Source organism: Mandrillus leucophaeus, unplaced genomic scaffold (assembly GCF_000951045.1).
Source record: "Mandrillus leucophaeus isolate KB7577 unplaced genomic scaffold, Mleu.le_1.0 Scaffold484, whole genome shotgun sequence".
Classification (NCBI taxonomy): Eukaryota; Metazoa; Chordata; class Mammalia; order Primates; family Cercopithecidae; genus Mandrillus; species Mandrillus leucophaeus.
In genome coordinates this window covers 2,427,042-2,444,945 of record NW_012105187.1, presented here as the reverse complement: position 1 = coordinate 2,444,945, position 17,904 = coordinate 2,427,042, and the positions used below count along the sequence as shown (strand labels likewise).

Genomic DNA, 17,904 nt, shown 5'->3' with positions numbered 1-17,904 from the left:
GAAGGAAAGGCATAAATAAACAGTTAAAAATAATCTATGTAGTATGGATTTTTCCTCCTACTAACTGGATGATTTTGGTCTACTTGCATCTTTTGTTTATATTGGCAAAATGTTGAAGTCTTTGGAAAATTAGGAAATTAACATTACAGATTGCTTTGGGCCCCCTCACAGAGTATATTGCATCATTGTTCACTTTAGCAACAGATTTGGTGATGATGGAGGGATGAAGTAGAAGTATGTAGAGGTAATTTTGAAGATAATTCTTATAAATCATTTTTTTCTTATCTGCATAAATTAGAATTGATTTTAATAATACAAAATATATAGAAAAATGTCTGAAGCTGTTGGAGAAGAGGGAAGCATATGTAATTCAATTGGATTGTGTTTTACTTTTTGGTATATGAATTCATGGCAAAAAATACCATTCGTGGCTTTTTCATTTCTTTATCAAAATTTTCAGTTAGAAATTCTATACATGAAAGAAGACTCAATTTTCAGTGGCTTTATGAAGCAAAGTTAAAAACAAACGTGGAAAAAGTAAAAACATTTGTGTCTTATTTGCCACTAATTATATTCTCTTTAAGTGGGTGAAAGTTCTTTGATATTTTATTGTTACCCTTGCATCTTGTTAAATAACCATTGGTTTTGAGAATCAGGTAGTGTGTTGTTTAGGGGTTAATTGTGTACATTTTCCAAAGTTTTATCTTGATTATAAGAAGTTACAGTAGTAGGTTATAGTGGTATCATTGTGATTTGTCTGAATGTTTTCAGGTCTTGAAATTTTTACTAAGTGATTTTTTTTTTTAAATTTAACAGTTGTTTAATGAAAAATCACATTTGTGTTTCCATAGATAGTGGAGTTGGAGCAGGGATTGATTCATATTATGAATATCTATTGAAAGCCTATGTCTTGCTTGGAGATGACAGTTTTCTGGAAAGATTTAACACAGTAAGTTGATACAATTTTATATTAATTTTATAATCAATTTCATTTGAGTCCAGATTTTGATAGAAACTCCATTACCTGAATGACATTGTAAAAACAATTTTTAAAATGTGTAGTGGTTTTGTGTCAGTATTTGATGATGTTGGACAGGGACAGCATAAAAAGTGACATACATTCCAAAAAATTAGTTGATAAAGTAGTTTTATTTTCACCTTTTATCAGAAACTTTGCAGATCTGCCAATAAGAGACGTAGTAGATTTGAATTTTACCTAATCTTGTTTTGTACAAGGATAAGAATTGATGAAATATGTTACTAGGTAGCTTTTTCCTTTGGATTCCAATTCTTTTTGAAATCTTGGAAGTTTGGCTTAGTTTGATTACACCAAGGATACAGGACTTTGAAAACTTGGAGAAACTAGTGAGTATTCATTTCAAAAGCAAGTCTTAAGACTGGCTCAGAACCACAGGCATATTTTTTGGGAAAAGTGGGAGGATTATTGAACCCAATTGAATCACCTTTTTAACTGAAGCAAACCGAAATGAATATAGCAAACTCATCAGTTATATCACTATATTCTTTTAAAAATAATCTGCCATTTCTTTGTTCACCTATCAGTTCATCCATGTTGTATGTATGGGACAGTATGACATGGTGATTAAAAGTATGGGAGATATACTGGTTTAAATTCTGATTGTACCACCTACGGGTTTTGTGACTTTGGGCAAGTAACTAATATTATTTGCCTCTGTTTCTTATCTACAGAATGGGAGTACTGGTACTAATTTATAGGGTTATCGGGAGGATTGAGTTTATGCATTCAAAGTGATTAGAGCAGTGCCTTTAACCTATGGCCAGTTCTCAATACTAGTGATTAAATAATAGGTAAATTTGCAAAAAATATTAGTAAAAGTTGTAATAAGTCATTAATCGAATACTTTATAAAATTATCACATAGATTGTGTATTAGATTATAACAAGAATTTCTTGAGGTGAATGGGGACAAATAACTGTTTTTGTTGGCTTGTTATCACAACTCAACCTGTTGTCAAAGCTGAGAAATATCTTGGAGAAGAAGACAAAAGAAGGGAAAAAGTGTTTTCTAAGACCATAAAAAGCTGAGATAGCAAACCATAAGAATGGCAGCAGTGATTAGCTGCATTAGTTTAGATAGTAGTGAGCACCAAAATATTATTAGCCGAGAAGGGATCAGACTTCCAAGATACAGGAAAAGACAAATTCTGTAATATAGAAGCTGGTAGCCATATTCCAAGGGGACCTGCGGGCATCAGTGGGCCACAAAGACATACTAACCATGGGCTAACGCCACAGGACATGGAGATGTTCAGTTCCCTTTTTCTCAGAAGGTCCCATATTACATATAGTCTTTAATAGTCTGCATGTGAGTTAGAGGACATAAAGGAGTGTACATACATATTTTAGAAAGATTTCCATCTAAAATAACTTAAATATTTATATAAATTGGTAATTATTTAGTGAGTTTATATATAAATTCTAGTTTAATTTATTCACAGTGCTATTTAATGTATTTAGAGTAGTACCTCTTTTTTCATCTAACTTTCATGAACACATATTGTGATCTTTTAGCACTACGATGCCATAATGAGGTACATTAGCCAGCCACCTCTTCTACTTGATGTGCATATCCACAAACCAATGCTGAACGCTCGGACTTGGATGGATGCTTTGCTTGCCTTCTTCCCAGGCTTGCAGGTATAAAGAATTCTGCTTTCTTAATATGAACATAAGATGATGATGTTAATTAGGTGCATTTTTGATCTTTAAAACTGAACTACAAAACATGGTTGCAGTTCAGAATTGTATTTGTATACATTTTTCTGTTTATGTAATGATTAGAGATAAAATCAGCTCATATTTTATTAGGTAATTTTCTTGTTGTTGATTTCTAGGTGTTAAAGGGGGATATTAGACCTGCTATTGAAACTCATGAAATGTTATATCAGGTGATTAAAAAACACAATTTTCTACCAGAGGTAAGCAAATAATTTTTGGAATAATCTTACACACACACACACACAAACACACACGCACACACGTACACATATACACCATAAGTTGCTAATTTAAAGATAGAAAATGGCATCTTCAAGTCATGTTGCTTCTTTTTTTTTTCCTATTAAATAGTCTATTTTTGGTTTGTACAGTATTGTATATGTTTTTGCTTTTCTTTGTGTGTTAAGAGAAGTCTGATTTAGGGTAATGCTGACATTTTTAAAATTTCATGTAAAAAAACTCCTGGCTTAGTGCTTCTCAACTCTTCCTAACTTATGCCATTGTAATATTCTCTCATTCTAACTCTTATATGTACCTACCAGCTAGGGAGATTTTGTCACTTTTTATTTTCTAAAGCTTGTCTTATGAAACTGTATACATTAGATACACTTTTGTTGTTCACACATGCGCCCTGGAAATGTAGAGAATGCCATCTCTTCCTCATGCTGATTGAGAATTATTCTTCCTGGTTTTTATACATTATATTAGTAATAAATATTCTTGCTAGCTTGATATGACAAGATTTTAATAGCATACTTTTTGGCTTTCCAGAAATGTACCATTAAAAATTTCCAAATGTGTGTATGGCCTTGTTCTATCCCTGCTTATTGACTACCCTCTGTGAGATATCTAAGCATTCCACCAACTTAGAAGGGTTCCTAAAGTGTTTGTTTTGGAAAGTATAGTTTTATTAGCCTTCAGGTGAGTAGGACTGTGCATTACAGAAAATTCATATCCATACAGAATAAACTGAGGTTTCAATTAATACATCTATCACAAATGAAGTTTTTATTTAGTTCCCATAAAAGGTTTTGTTTGCTTTTATTTTTATGTTCTTTTAAAAACCAGTTGATTATGTTATTGAATAAATTTCAAATAGACTAATTTTATTTATTTTTAAATATTGCCCTGTCTTATTCCATAAAGGATTTGAGGCAGTTACAAAAGAAAATACAAGCTAAAATATGAAATGTGTATGCTTGCACATTGCTAAGACAGATTTTAAGTATTCTTACCACAAAAAAGATAAGTATGTGAGATAATGCATATGTTAATTAGCTTGATTTAGCCATTTCATAGTGTATACATATATCAAAACACTGTATCATGTGTACCATAAATATATGTCACTTTTATTTGTCAATTTAAACAATTTAAAAATAAGTGTGAGAACTAGAGAAGTAATAAGGGGAAAAAGTAGAGAGAAGGATAAAAATAAAACACAATTATGTTGACCACCAGGACCCATGTAGTGTCATTACTGAGTTTCATTACTGAATTTTTCTTAGTTTTCTAATAGCCAGAATGATCATTTAAAAAATAATCCATTTAATTGGTAAAAATAGCAGCCTTCGCAGAATGAATTATTTTAAGCAATGAAAATTGATGTTTTATTGATGAAAATGTCATGATTGCTATTTTAATTGCTTTTACCTATTTATATATATTCTGCATATTCTAGAACTATTTGTTTAATCACTTTTTTTATGCCTTTTGTATGTTGTTTTGTTCAGGCATTTACCACAGATTTCAGAGTACACTGGGCTCAACATCCTTTAAGGCCAGAATTTGCAGAAAGTACCTACTTCTTATATAAAGTAAGAAAAGATACCCCACTTTACTGTTTAGCCCCCATTCTCTGTTGGATCTCTCACTCTTATAATAGTAATTGGGTTTTCAGAGTCCCCTTTTAATATTGTAATGATTGGATATATCATAGTTCTTATTCATCTAGTCCATAGAATTATTGAATGATGCCAGAATTGACATGTAAGGTTTTTTTCTTTAAAAAATATTGTGTGAACATTTCTTTAAAGAGAAATTTTATGTTCTAGAGCTGCTTTCTAAAGCATGTCTCTTGCCTTGCTTCAGTCAGGCAGCCTTTCTGAGCATTAGGAATTTAATCTAAAATCTAAGGTTATATAGTTAAATTTTATAATTGTGTATTTAAGAAATTCTGTAAAGCAGATTCATAGCTTTTTTTCAGATATCAGTTCTATATAATGTGCTCCAGTGCCTGATACAGTGCCTGGCACCTAGTAGGTACTCAATAAATATTTGATAAATGAATGGATATGTGGTAATATATAAGCTATATATATATACACACACACACATATATTCTCCTTTTTAATAGGCTACAGGAGATCCTTACTACCTTGAAGTAGGGAAGACACTTATTGAAAATTTAAATAAATATGCTAGAGTGCCTTGTGGATTTGCTGCCATGAAGGATGTTCGTACTGGAAGTCATGAGGACAGGTAAAACAATTGCTAACACCCCCTTTCCTCAGGGTCTCTCTGAAACAACACAAAATGCAACTACCATTTAGGATTCAAATAAGTTTAATTCTTTTACAAAGGATGGAAACCTTTGTTCTTTGTGTTTACTTTTTTAAACTCTGTTGAATAGACTAATTTTACTATGTTTGAAACGTTTGCATTTTTATCATAGTGCCTGGCATATAGTAGGTGCTCAAATGATTTCTGAATAAATGAATCAATGATTGTTAAATATCAAAACCTTGGTATTAGGACTATCTAAAACGTTGCTTTTTTTCTTCTTTGATAATAGTTTCCTTTTATATTACATAAAACATTAGAAATTACCAAGATGTGGAATGATCTGGAATATGATTCACGTTCAGCCAAGAATTCCTCAAAAGCTGTGTGTACTCTTACACAGTTGCTGACTTGCAGGGGTGGGAAGGACCAGTGGTAGTTTCTGTTTTGTTAGACACTGTATAGATGTAGATGGTATGAAGTATTCAAGCTATGAAAAGTACTCCATGTGAAATTCACAAGCACTCTGCTTATTCTAAGATCACTTATATGGTTATCACATCTCTAAATGAATGCTAAAGCTTGTTTGTTCATTTGGTTAGCAAATGTTCATTCCAGAAATACTTCCTGAGGCCCCTTACGTGCCAGGGCTCTTACTAGTTTTTGAGGATTAAAGATATGAAGATATGTCCTTTCTGTCTTTGAGTCACTGAAGGCAGGCCAATAAGTAGACTTTTAAAACATTGTGTATGTGTTATGAAACATATTAAAGGGGCATGAAGCACAGGTTGGGATGTGATAGTCAGTGAAGGATTCCTAAAGGATCCTATTTCCTGAAGGATAAACAAGACTTAGAAGAAGAAAAATGTAAAAGAAGTTCCAGGCAGTGAGACTGAAGACATGAGAAACACAGCACTCATCATCTACCCACAAAGTTGTTTCTTAGTTCTTCACTTAGTATTCGGATAATGGTTAATTAGGCTTAGAATCTCCATCCCTGCTAATGAGAAATGGTTAGGTTCTGGAAGCAGGCATACAAATAATAGCAAAAAATAAAAGCAGATGTCTTGTGTATTTGCCTATAATATTTATTGACTGTTTCCTGCACTCCAGACAGTCTTCTAAGCATTTTATGTGTTTAACTAACTTGATCCTTACAACAGCTTTCTGAAGTGTACTATTATAGTCTTCATTTTAAAGGTGAAGAAACCAAGGGAAAGAGAAGTTAGGAAACTTGCCTAAGGTCACACAGTTAGTAAGATTAAGTCAGAATTCTAATCTAGGCAGATTGGCTCTTGACAATGATGTTATACTGGCAATTCATTAAAGAACAATAAGCACCTACTATATGCCAGTCCCTGCACTTAAGCATGGGGTAGAAAGATAAAATAGAACTAGTCCCTGCACTCCCATGACTTGCAGTCAGTGAATAAGATAGGTGTGTAAAAAGAAATTATCACAACCATGTGATATGTTCTAAAATACAAAAGAGGTAACAGATTGAAGAATTACAGAGGAAGACATGATTTACTGTTTAGAGTTCCATTTTTCAAAGTGTAACATCCTTCTTTTTTTCCCCACCAGATACTCCTTTTATGACATTGTTTCTGGACCTCTTACACAATGACATTGCCCCATTCTGATTGCATTCCAGTATATACAATAACTCTTAAAATATCTTGTCCAGAATTAACCATACTCAAGATGTGTCTGGCACAACAGCCCCGTAGCTGTCTGGATTCAGGCAAAGGGTCACTAATTTTCTATGAGGCTGATGAGTTTCCACCCTCTATCCAGTTGAGGACCACTGCTTCATTGACTCACTGTTCCTCAGGGGATGGTTGTGCCTCAGATGTATTTAGCCAAACGAAAGGTTGAGAACTACCATTCTTCCTCATATTGTGTTATTAGATGTGCTTTAGATTTTTTAGGAGCTTTATTATGTTCAACTCACAGTGAGCTTGTGATCAACTAGTTTCACATACTTAACTGTATAGTCTGCTGACAAATGAGTGTTCCCCACCCTGCCCTTGAACAGCCAAGTTTTCTTCTTTTCGTGTAAACTTAGAACTTTTATACTTAGCAAAATTTCTTTTTTTGTTTTGTTTCTAGATTTTGATCTAGGGGTTGAATCTCCTTAGCTAAACTACCATTTTTCAATGATCTATAGTTTAGATAAGCATGCCTTACATTTTTTTCATCCAAATTGTTCGGAAGAATTTTGGTTGGACCACAACCAAAATTGCACTTGAGAGCTTTCAGTTACAGGCTCTTTGCATGCGGTGATTTATTACCCTGTAGGTCTGAGCACTATACTGTCCTCCAGGATACCATCATGTACACAGACACAGACACACACACACACTTTTCACAATGAAAATATCTGTATTTTCCTAATAATGGATAATTACCAAAAAGAATGTAAATGGCAAAAATAATAGGAAGATACTTGCTAAGACACTCTTCCCTAACTGCGTAAGATTACTACTGTTAGCAATTGTATAAAGGCTTCCAGACATTTTTAATGCCTGTGTATTTTTATTTATGTATGTGTTTATGATTTTAAAATATAAAATAGATCGTATGATCTGATACTTGCTAGCTTTGCCCAATTCATATTGTAGTTATCTTACCATGCCTTGTTCTTTTCTAAATGTTTACAAACTGTCTATTCTAGTATTTGCCAATTATCAATATCCTGCTCATCTGTCTACAGTTCTCAAGATAGCATTTGCTCATGTAATAACTGCCAGTCCATCAGAAAAGGTTAAATTATGATAAGTGTATTGCAGATAAACAGGAAAGTGTTTTTATATTGTCTAAAAAGATTAATATCCAAAATGGCTAAAAATATTTTGAAACATTACAGGTAAGTTTTTGTTCCAAAATAAAAAATCATATATATGTGGGAAAAATGATAGCTGTAGTTTCAATCTCATATGTATGCCAGGTGCTATGCTAAATAATTGACATTTAATGTCTCAGTCTTCACACCAGTGTCATGAGTGTATTGTTATATTCCTTTTACAGAAGAATAAACTCAAGCTCATAGTCCTTATATCCCCGTGGTGACAGAACTCATTAGTGGAAGGTCTTTCTATTTCCAAAGCCCATGTTCTTTACCTCTTTGTTCTACTGCCTCTCCAGCTCATTCTTTAATCATGCTGTTTAAACTTGCATTTAATTTAGTAAACATTTATTGAGTGCCTACTATGTGCCAGTAATTGTGCTTGGCCAAAAGTATGAAATTGTGCAACTTGTCCAGTAAACTAGAAGTTGTTTATTACTGCCAAAACCTATGATGCTTTGGGGAGTAGTAAATTAAATTTGATGTCACTGTGACTCCATCTACCAGCTATGCTCTTTTCCTGACACTTTTAATTTAAACTTTTCTTAAATTGTTGTTAAAACATTGTAACATTAAATCACTTGTAAAAACACATACAGTTTTACTCTCTTTATTTCTCCACATTCCCTTCTTAACAGGTAAATAAATATTTAGAATGTTACAATCGTAGCCCATGTGACTTTGCATTGTACTTTTTTCATGTAACTTTTTTTTTCTTTTTTTGAGTTGGAGTCTTGCTCTGTCACCCAGGCTGGAGTGCAGTGACACAATCTCGGCTCACCGCAAGCTCCATCTCCTGGGTTCAAGCCATTCTCCTGCTACAACCTCCCGAGTAGCTGGTATTACAGGTGCCTGGCACCACACCTGGCTAATTTTTGTATTTTTGGTAGAGACGGGGTTTCGTCATGTTGGCCAGGAAATTACATCCTAATAATTTCTTTATCTTTAAAGCCTTCTTTTTAAATCACTTAAATAGCTACATGATAAATTCCATCAGATTTGTATGACTTTTTCCAGCTCTTTAATTTAGTTAAAGATTCTTATATGATTCTCACTAGTAAAATTTATTAGTTCCCTCCCTGCTGTTGATTCTTTATAGAAGAAATGGAGAACTTTCCCTTATTGAAAGGCCTATAGAAAAATCTTGTCTGCATTATTCACAAGATTCAGTGTATCAGTGTGGTAGACAATTCCTCTGGTCTTTTTCATTAACATGGAATATACTTGGAGTCAAGGTTATTCTGCCCCTGGTGGATTGATACATTCTATAGTTCTTTGAATACATAAGTTGGTATAGACAGGATGATTAACCTTGACTATTATGGCTTTCATATAGTTAAATTATTTTTCTCTACTTATATTTATTTGTGACTTTTTATTTTAGAATGGATTCTTTCTTCTTGGCCGAAATGTTTAAATATCTTTACCTGTTATTTGCTGATAAAGAAGACGTTATTTTTGACATAGAAGATTACATCTTTACAACAGAAGCTCATCTGTTACCTCTTTGGCTCTCTACTACAAATCAAAGCATCTCTAAGAAGAACACAGTGAGTTTTTAAATTAAATGTCTTACTCTCTTTTTATTTCTATATGTTTTACTTTTCCAAGTGAAAAGTAATCCATGACTAAAATTCAATAAATATATATATGGTAAGAAGAAACTAAATATATACATTTTCTTATTTTGTTTTATTGCATCCTGTATACACTTATATATTTCATTAGCTGTTTGCTTTTAAAAATTATGTTAAGTAGGCCGGGCGCGGTGGTTCAGGCCTGTAATCCCAGCACTCTGGGAGGCCAAGGTTGGTGGATCACGAGGTCAGGAGATCAAGACCTCCTGGCTAACACAGTGAAACCCCATCTCTACTAAATATACAAAAAATTAGCCAGGCATGGTGGCAGGCGCCTATAGTCCCAGCTACTTGGGAGGCTGAGGCAGGAGAGTGGCATGAACCCAGGAGATGGAGCTTGCAGTGAGTGGAGATTGTGTCACTGCACTCCAGCCTGGGCGACAGAGTGAGACTCCATCTCAAAAAAAAAAAAAATTATGTAAAATAATTATTTCTATTTACATAAAATGTTTTTATATTGTAGACCTCGGAATATACAGAACTGGATGACAGTAACTTTGATTGGACTTGTCCAAATACTCAGATCCTCTTTCCTAATGACCCATTGTATGCTCAAAGTATTCGTGAGCCCTTGAAAAATGTGGTGGATAAGAGCTGTCCTAGAGGCATCATCAGAGTGTAAGATGTATTATTTTATATTTTCTGATAATAACGTTGTTTCTTAGTAAATGACAGAAAACTTAGGGAGCATGTACCAACAGCCAAGAAGACATTCACGTAGGCCAAAAATGTTGAGATACGTAGCTATCACTGGTTAAAATAAAAATTATTAGTAAGATAGTAAAGCTTATTTTGCAGTAATATCTTTTTTATTATTATGGAAACTTTCAGTATATTATTTTATGAACTAAAGTAATAATAGTGGGCAGCATGTAACAGTTTTTAACTTCTGTAACTCATTTTTCATGGAATAGTTTCATCGAATATTTTCTGGCTGGGCATGATAGCTCACGCCTGTAATCTCAGGACTTTGGGAGACCGAGGCGGGCAGATCACCTGAGGTCAGGAGTTCGAGACCAGCCTGGCCAGCATGGTGAAACTGTCTCTACTGAAAATACAAAAAATTAGCCAGGCATAGTGGTAGGCGCTTGTAATCCCAGCTACTCGGGAAGCTGAGGCAGGAGAATCACTTGAACCTGGGAGGTGGAGGTTGCAGTGAGCCAAGATCACACCATTGCACTCCAGCCTAGGTGACAAGAGTGAAACTCCGTCTCAAAAAAAAAAAAAAAAAATTCCTTTTGTCTATAGTTTCTGTGTAGTGAAAATACAGGTATTTTGTTTTTTTGGATTTGAGTTTTTGAGGGAGTACTTATCTTGTTAAAATTGTTTGGCTTAATGAGTTCATTTTCTGACGAATAGTTATATTAGAAAGGTCATTACAAGGACTTTTTAAAAATTGTTTTTACGTAAGTGTTATTATTCACTGATACAAGTATTGATTTGCTTTTAAAACTATTGGGAGAAAAATCTGTGTTTTTAAAGGTTAACGTCAATAGTAACAAATCCCCAAGCAAACTTGTTCTGTACCTTTAAATAGTTACAGTTCTGTTGACTAATACTGCCTTATGTAGATAATATACATACTTTTATAACTAGAAAATGTTATATTTGAAAGCTATACCACTTGTTAACCGAAATTATGTATAAGAAAATATGTTTCCAGTTATTCCAGTTTCACTAGTTCTAAAACTAGCAATTTTGCAAGTAATATCATTTTTATTTGACATGTGTTTTTTGCCAGTTCTAATTTGTAGTTTTTAAAGCCTTGCCTGTAATTACTTTTAGCAGAGAGGAGAGTTTCAGGAGTGGAGCTAAACCCCCTCTGAGAGCCAGAGATTTCATGGCCACTAACCCTGAGCATTTAGAAATCCTGAAGAAGATGGGGGTGAGTTTGATTCACCTCAAAGATGGGAGAGTCCAGTTGGTCCAACATGCAATCCAAGTAAGACATTGCTACACTAGATACCGTGTCTGCCCTGCTTTCTGTGGTCGCATTAGCTTTAATAAGATAATGGATTTCAACTTTCTAAACACTTTAAATATATTGTTTACAGTGAGAGAATAAGAATTTTAGGACTTGGAAGTATCTTGGAAAGTCATCTAATTCAACTCCTTGATAGTATAAATCAATTAAATAAATCAGAGATAGGTTGAGTAATTTGCTGAAGTTAATATAATCAAACGCAGGACTCAAATCTAAGTTTTCTGTTTCTCAGTCCATTGGCTTTCCCCTTTTACTTTTATTTACAACATAACTTCAAAAGCTAATAATTAGTTTTAATATTCATATCTCCATGTTTTACATCATTTTAGTCTCCAAAGTGCTACTGAATCTTAAGTATTTTGTTCATCATAGGCACTTATTTGTCTGTGCCTAGGAAAAATAACATGTCTTTTTGAGACATTTTTGTTGATTTTTACTTTGAAAGTTTTTATAACACGAAGTCTTTAAATTATTTACCTTATTAGTATATTGATTCTGAGAAAACCACATAGTTTGCTGAATAATTTTTAACCTAGAACCGTATTCAGGTATCCCTTAATCTCAAGTTCAGCCCTCCCACAACTTCATCACACCCTCAAGTTTTCATCTCATCCACATTCTTGCCACATCCTTCCTTCTTTTAAGAGTATTCTTCCTTCTTCCTTATGTTTTATTTGACCTCAGTGGGAGTGACATCTCTTGTGACATTGCTTTTACTTAGTTAGGCTGCCAATGGCATAATTACCACCAAGTGACCTCTTAATCCTTTTATGATTTGACTTTTCTGTGACTATTGGCTGAACCCTTCATAAAACATTTTCCCTTCTTGGCTTCCAGGATATTTCAGCAACAAAGTTCTTTCTCTACTTCACTGTTTATTGCTTTGTAGCTCTCCTTGGCACAACCGCTCAATGTAAACAGTGTCCAAGAATCTGGATGATCTTCTTTTCTCTATATACTCTTCTTCGACAGTCTCACCTATTTCTACAAGCTTAGCTATCATCTTTATACATATGACTTCTTAGCTATGTATATGAATCCTGATTCCTAACTTTACTATTAAATTCACCTTTCATCTACCTCTCATACGTCTTGCATCTCAATCTCAATCTGTCCAAACTTGAATTATCTCTCTCTTGTTTACTGTCTTTCTACCCTCACCTCAACCTATGTTTCCTTCTTTGGTTCTCCATGTCAGTAAAACCTATCATCGTTCTTTAAGTCATCAAAGCTGGAAATTTCAGGACAGGTTTGAACTCTTCTCTGTCTCCCAGTTCCTCTCTATCTTTTTCCATCCTCTGACTCCTATCATGTCTTGTTGGTTTTTCCTGTAAAGTATCAGGAATCATCTTTTTTTTTCTATTATAGTCAGTCATTCTTCAACTTTCCCTCTGTTAAGACTGAATTCAAATGTCATTCTAAATCTTTCCCAGGTACACACAAGCAGAATCAATTGTTCCCTCGTCTGTGCTCCTTTTCCACTTTCCCACTTGAGAAGTTTTATCATAGCTAACTTTACATGTCTTTCTCCTCCAGACACAAACTTCTTAAAGGACTGTCTCTCCAATGCCTAGGCAAGTGCTGAGATGGAATAAGTGCTTGACACATATGTTTTGAATCAAATTGAATCTGGTTGTTCACTATTTCAAGGAGGGAAAGTGTGGGTCAGGTATGAGGTTTATTTCTTCAGAGGGAAAGCCAGTGGGGAAAATAAGCGAAGTGAGCATTTGAGCATTTGCTAGAAGTCCAGCTCTCAGTCTGAATCAAAAGTGGTTTACAGAATAGCGAAAGTGACATTGATAAAAACTACAGATAAGTTATTTTCAGAAATATTATTTCCGAAGGTATTATTTTTGAGTACAAATAAAGTCATAAATACTTGGCGGTGACCTAAAGTGTAAGAAGAAGTTTTAGAGTAGAATACTATAGTAAAGTGTCTTTAGGAAATCAAAAAGTTGGTGGAAGTTTCCAGAAAGGAAGGATAAAATGAATTTGTTTTTTTCATAGGCTGCTAGTTCAATTGACGCTGAAGATGGGTTGAGGTTCATGCAGGAGATGATTGAATTGTCAAGTCAGCAACAAAAAGAACAGCAGCTGCCTCCACGAGCTGTACAAATTGTTTCCCACCCATTTTTTGGCAGGGTAGTATTGACTGCTGGACCAGCTCAGTTTGGGCTGGATCTGTCTAAACATAAAGAGGTATGTATACTTAAAATATGGTTGTTGAAACTGAATTTAAAATATTAAGTATTGCCTCATTTCTTAGTCTCTTCTCTAACGTAGTAGTTTTAATTTATTTAAAAACCCGAAATAGTCAGTCTCCTGGATTTAAGTAAAGTAAAAGCATATCTTGAAAACTTCGAGTCATAATTTATGTATATAACATGCTTATAGAATTCTAACTAAAATATTATTCAGGTTCTATTCAATTTCTTGGTCTCTTCTCTAATTTAGTACCTTTATTTGATCTAAAAATGGTTTTCAGACTTTCTAAGAGCCACTAAAACCTTTCTATAAACAAAAATCTAAACCAGGAGCTTAATGTAGAAAACAGCTAAAAGCACAGAAGCTCTGGCTCAAGTGACTGGAGAAAGCCTGGGACCCTGAGGTTCTACTGGGCAAACTTTGAAGATCATTAAGCTAGTCCATCCCTATAGTTATAACATAGTTACAGTGTAGAAAACAAAGACTTACGTAACTAAACAATTCACAAGTTTGTCTAACTAATTGATTGCAGAGCTAGGACCAGAGCCCAAGTATCGCGACAATCTAAAGCCAATGCTCTTTTCACTCTATTAGTGCTAATTTAGACTTTTTCTCATGTGTATTTTAAACTATGTAGAAGCTATGTAGATTGATTGATTCATTCAGCTGTTGATTAAGTGCCTACTATATTCTGTTCACTGCTTGCTGTATCAGTTTACAAAACCATTGAAGATCTATGCCCTTATGGAATTTATGTTTTAGGAGAGTGAAGGATATTAAAACATCTTTATAGTAACATCTTTAAAAAAATCAGTTCCTTGGTGGATTTAATTTTTCTGGGGAAAAGAACTGCTTGCAGATTCATATAGACTAAATCCATTTTTTTCTTCTCTTTGAAAAACTTTTCTTGTTACCAATGATCATTTCAAATTGGTTCCCAGCTATTATAAATGTAGTAAATCTGCCTACAGGTCCCAACTTTACCACTTAATAACATTGTGTTAACATTGTGAGCAAATTACAGAACCTGAGTCTCAGTTTCCCCCTGTGTGAAATGGAAATGTTATTTGTGTTGTTTTGCTCAGGGTCGTTGTAAATAACAGATTTTGTAGTTTATGTAAAAATGTTCTATAAACTGCAAAGCACACTCGAAATATTGGTTGAGTACTATGATATGCACAATGTTTAAAATAAATTTTATGCTGAATATATATTAGATATATTATTAGAAAAGAAATGAGTCTGGTTCTCTCAAAGCTCTAGATATTGAGGTTTAATGACTTGATTGCCATTTGAGAAGATTAAAGTATTTAAGTTGCTTTTATTTCTTACAGACAAGAGGATTTGTTGCAAGCAGTAAACCATACAATGGTTGTTCAGAGCTTACTAACCCAGAGGCAGTGATGGGAAAAATCGCATTGATACAAAGAGGACAGTGCATGTTTGCAGAAAAGGCACGCAACATCCAGAATGCCGGAGCCATTGGTGGCATTGTTATTGGTAAGTAATTCTCCATGTCATTGTGTTGACTGAAGAAGAGATAATTTTTAGGATTTTTTTCCTTTTATTTTCTAAAATTTTATCAAAGAGTTTGTTATATTTTTTTTTACCTTACCTAGACAACATGAAGGATAGGTAATCCAATGACTCTTAATTTCTAGATATCTAACATCTTTTTCAAAAGTCTAGATTTGAGTTTCTGTATATTAATGTCAGTGAAAATACTTGGGGTTAGGTGTGAGGGTGTGGTAGGACTGAGTGGTAAAAACATTCAGTACCATGGATAAGAAAATGTGCCCATAAGATCCATAACCCCTGAAGGGCAAGAATTACACTGTGCCACCGCCAGTGGGGAGCCATTGAAAATTTCCATTACTCCACAAAGATGCAGGCTTTGGAGACAGACACATGAGAGTACAGTTCCTGGCTCTACCACAAAATTGCAGTGTAACCTTGGCCCAGCTGCAGTTTTTTAATCTGTAGATTAAATAGTAGAATATTTTTTGATATGATAGTAGAATTTTTTTGAGCTCCAGTGGATGTGATAATAAGTATATTTTAGGTGATTGTAAGGTTTAAAGATAATATATATAAAATTTCTTGGCATAATAGCAGACATAGGATAAGTACTACTATAGCAGTATTTACAGTATTTGTAGCAGATCTTTATCCCCTTGGATCTTTTTCCGCTGAAATGACAAATTACCACCTTTAAATCATCTTACCCATATGTATCAACTAGTGGGTTTTGCTTTTTTATCTTTCATAGACAATCACTTGTATCATGATAAACAGGCTATGACTATCAGGGGAAATATAAATTTTTCTGTTTTAAAGTAAATAGGAGTTTACATTCAGAAAGAACCTTGAAAGACCTGGGGTCATATGCTGATTGTGAGTTCTTTTGTACAACTTCTCTCACAGGGAAATCCATTTTGGATTTCCGTCCCCACCCCTGCCCCCCGCCACACACACACACACAACACCCAATAGTTCAGGTAAAAAAAAAAAAGTTCAGGTAAAACAGAATATTAACACTTATGTTGATGTAATGGATGCATGAATTTTATTAATAAACATTAGGAGAAGTCCTGTTTAATGACTTAAATCAGCAGTTGGCAAACTACAAGACTCTAGGCCAAGTCCAGCTCGTGGCCCATTTTTGTAAATAAAGGTTTTATTGGGACACAGTCATGCCAGTTTGTTTGTGTATTGTCTATGACTGCTTTGAACTGCAGTGATGGAGTTAAGTACTTACAGGAGAGAACTGCAAAGCCTGAAATATTTCTTCATCATCTAGCCAGTTACAGAAGAGATTTGCCGACCCCTGACTTAAATCATCCTCTTTATCCTTGGGTATTTCCCACACTTAGATTCGTTTTATTGTAGAATTTAGTATATTAACCATCACTATCATTTTGAACATTTCTTACCAAGACTTCAAAATGAAAATGTAAAGTATAAAGTGTAGAACTTATACATTAATATTTAAAAATATTTCTTTGTGTAGTATTTTTGGGTTTTTTATATTTTTCAGTGAAGTCTAATTCTCACGATCTTCTATAATATGCAAGAATTGTCAATTTTTGTTTTGTTTTGTTTTGTTTGTTTTGAAATGGAGTCTTGCTCTGTTGCCCAGGCTGGAGTGCAGTTGGTGTGATCTCTGCTCACTGCAACCTCCTTCTCCCAGATTCAAGCAGTTCTCCCTGCCTCAGTCTCCTGAGTAGCTGGGATTATAGGCGCCTGCCCCACCACGCCCAGCTAATTTTTGTATTTTTTTTTTTTTTTCTTTTTAGTAGTGACGGGGTTTCTCCATGTTGGCCAGACTGGTCTTGAATTTTCAGCCTGATCTTGGGTTACCCGCCTGCCTCGGCCTCCCACAGTGCTGGGATTACAGATGAGCCCGGCCCATCAAATGTTTTTTTTTGGTAGCTATTAGTTGGGAAATGCTATACTGGGTTCTGTGGATAAATAAATAAGAGATGATGATCCTCACTCTCAGAAATTTTTTTTTTTTTTTGAGACAGAGTCTTGCTTTGTCACCCAGGCTAGAGTGCAGTGGCATGATCTCGGCTCGCTACAACCTCCACCTCTAGGTTCAAGTAGGTCTTGTGCCTCAGCCTCCTGAGTAGCTGGGATTACAGGCGTGCACCACCACGCCCAGCTAATTTTTGTATTTTTAGTAGAGAAGGGATTTTGCCATGTTGGCCAGGTTGGTCTCAAACTCCTGGCCTCAAGTGGTCTGTCTGCCTTGGCCTCCAAAAGTGCTGGGATTACAGCCATGAGCCACCGTGCCCAGCCAAAAATTTAATTTTTAATGAGAAACTTTCTTGTGTTGACTTCTTTCTCCTAAGTTTTTTGTTTCTGACAAAGCATTTTGTTTTTATTTGTTTTAATTGTATATAAATGAATAAATTAGGAATTAGCTGTTTTTTGTTGCAAGGGTTAGAAGTACGAATTATCTTAGA

At 34.4% G+C, this 17,904-nt stretch overlaps 1 protein-coding gene across 2 annotated transcripts in view; it reads left to right on the top strand.

The window, feature by feature from the left end:
• Positions 1-17,904, top strand: part of EDEM3 (ER degradation enhancer, mannosidase alpha-like 3) — a 68,201-nt gene that overhangs the window by 36,540 nt on the left and 13,757 nt on the right. For both annotated transcript variants that reach the window (XM_011995360.1, XM_011995359.1), the window contains exons 9-18: positions 852-949; positions 2,554-2,679; positions 2,877-2,960; positions 4,494-4,577; positions 5,117-5,241; positions 9,495-9,660; positions 10,211-10,365; positions 11,536-11,689; positions 13,739-13,930; positions 15,271-15,436. In XM_011995360.1, the coding sequence (XP_011850750.1) occupies positions 852-949; positions 2,554-2,679; positions 2,877-2,960; positions 4,494-4,577; positions 5,117-5,241; positions 9,495-9,660; positions 10,211-10,365; positions 11,536-11,689; positions 13,739-13,930; positions 15,271-15,436 (1,350 nt within the window). The remainder of the gene's footprint in view (positions 1-851; positions 950-2,553; positions 2,680-2,876; positions 2,961-4,493; positions 4,578-5,116; positions 5,242-9,494; positions 9,661-10,210; positions 10,366-11,535; positions 11,690-13,738; positions 13,931-15,270; positions 15,437-17,904) is intronic.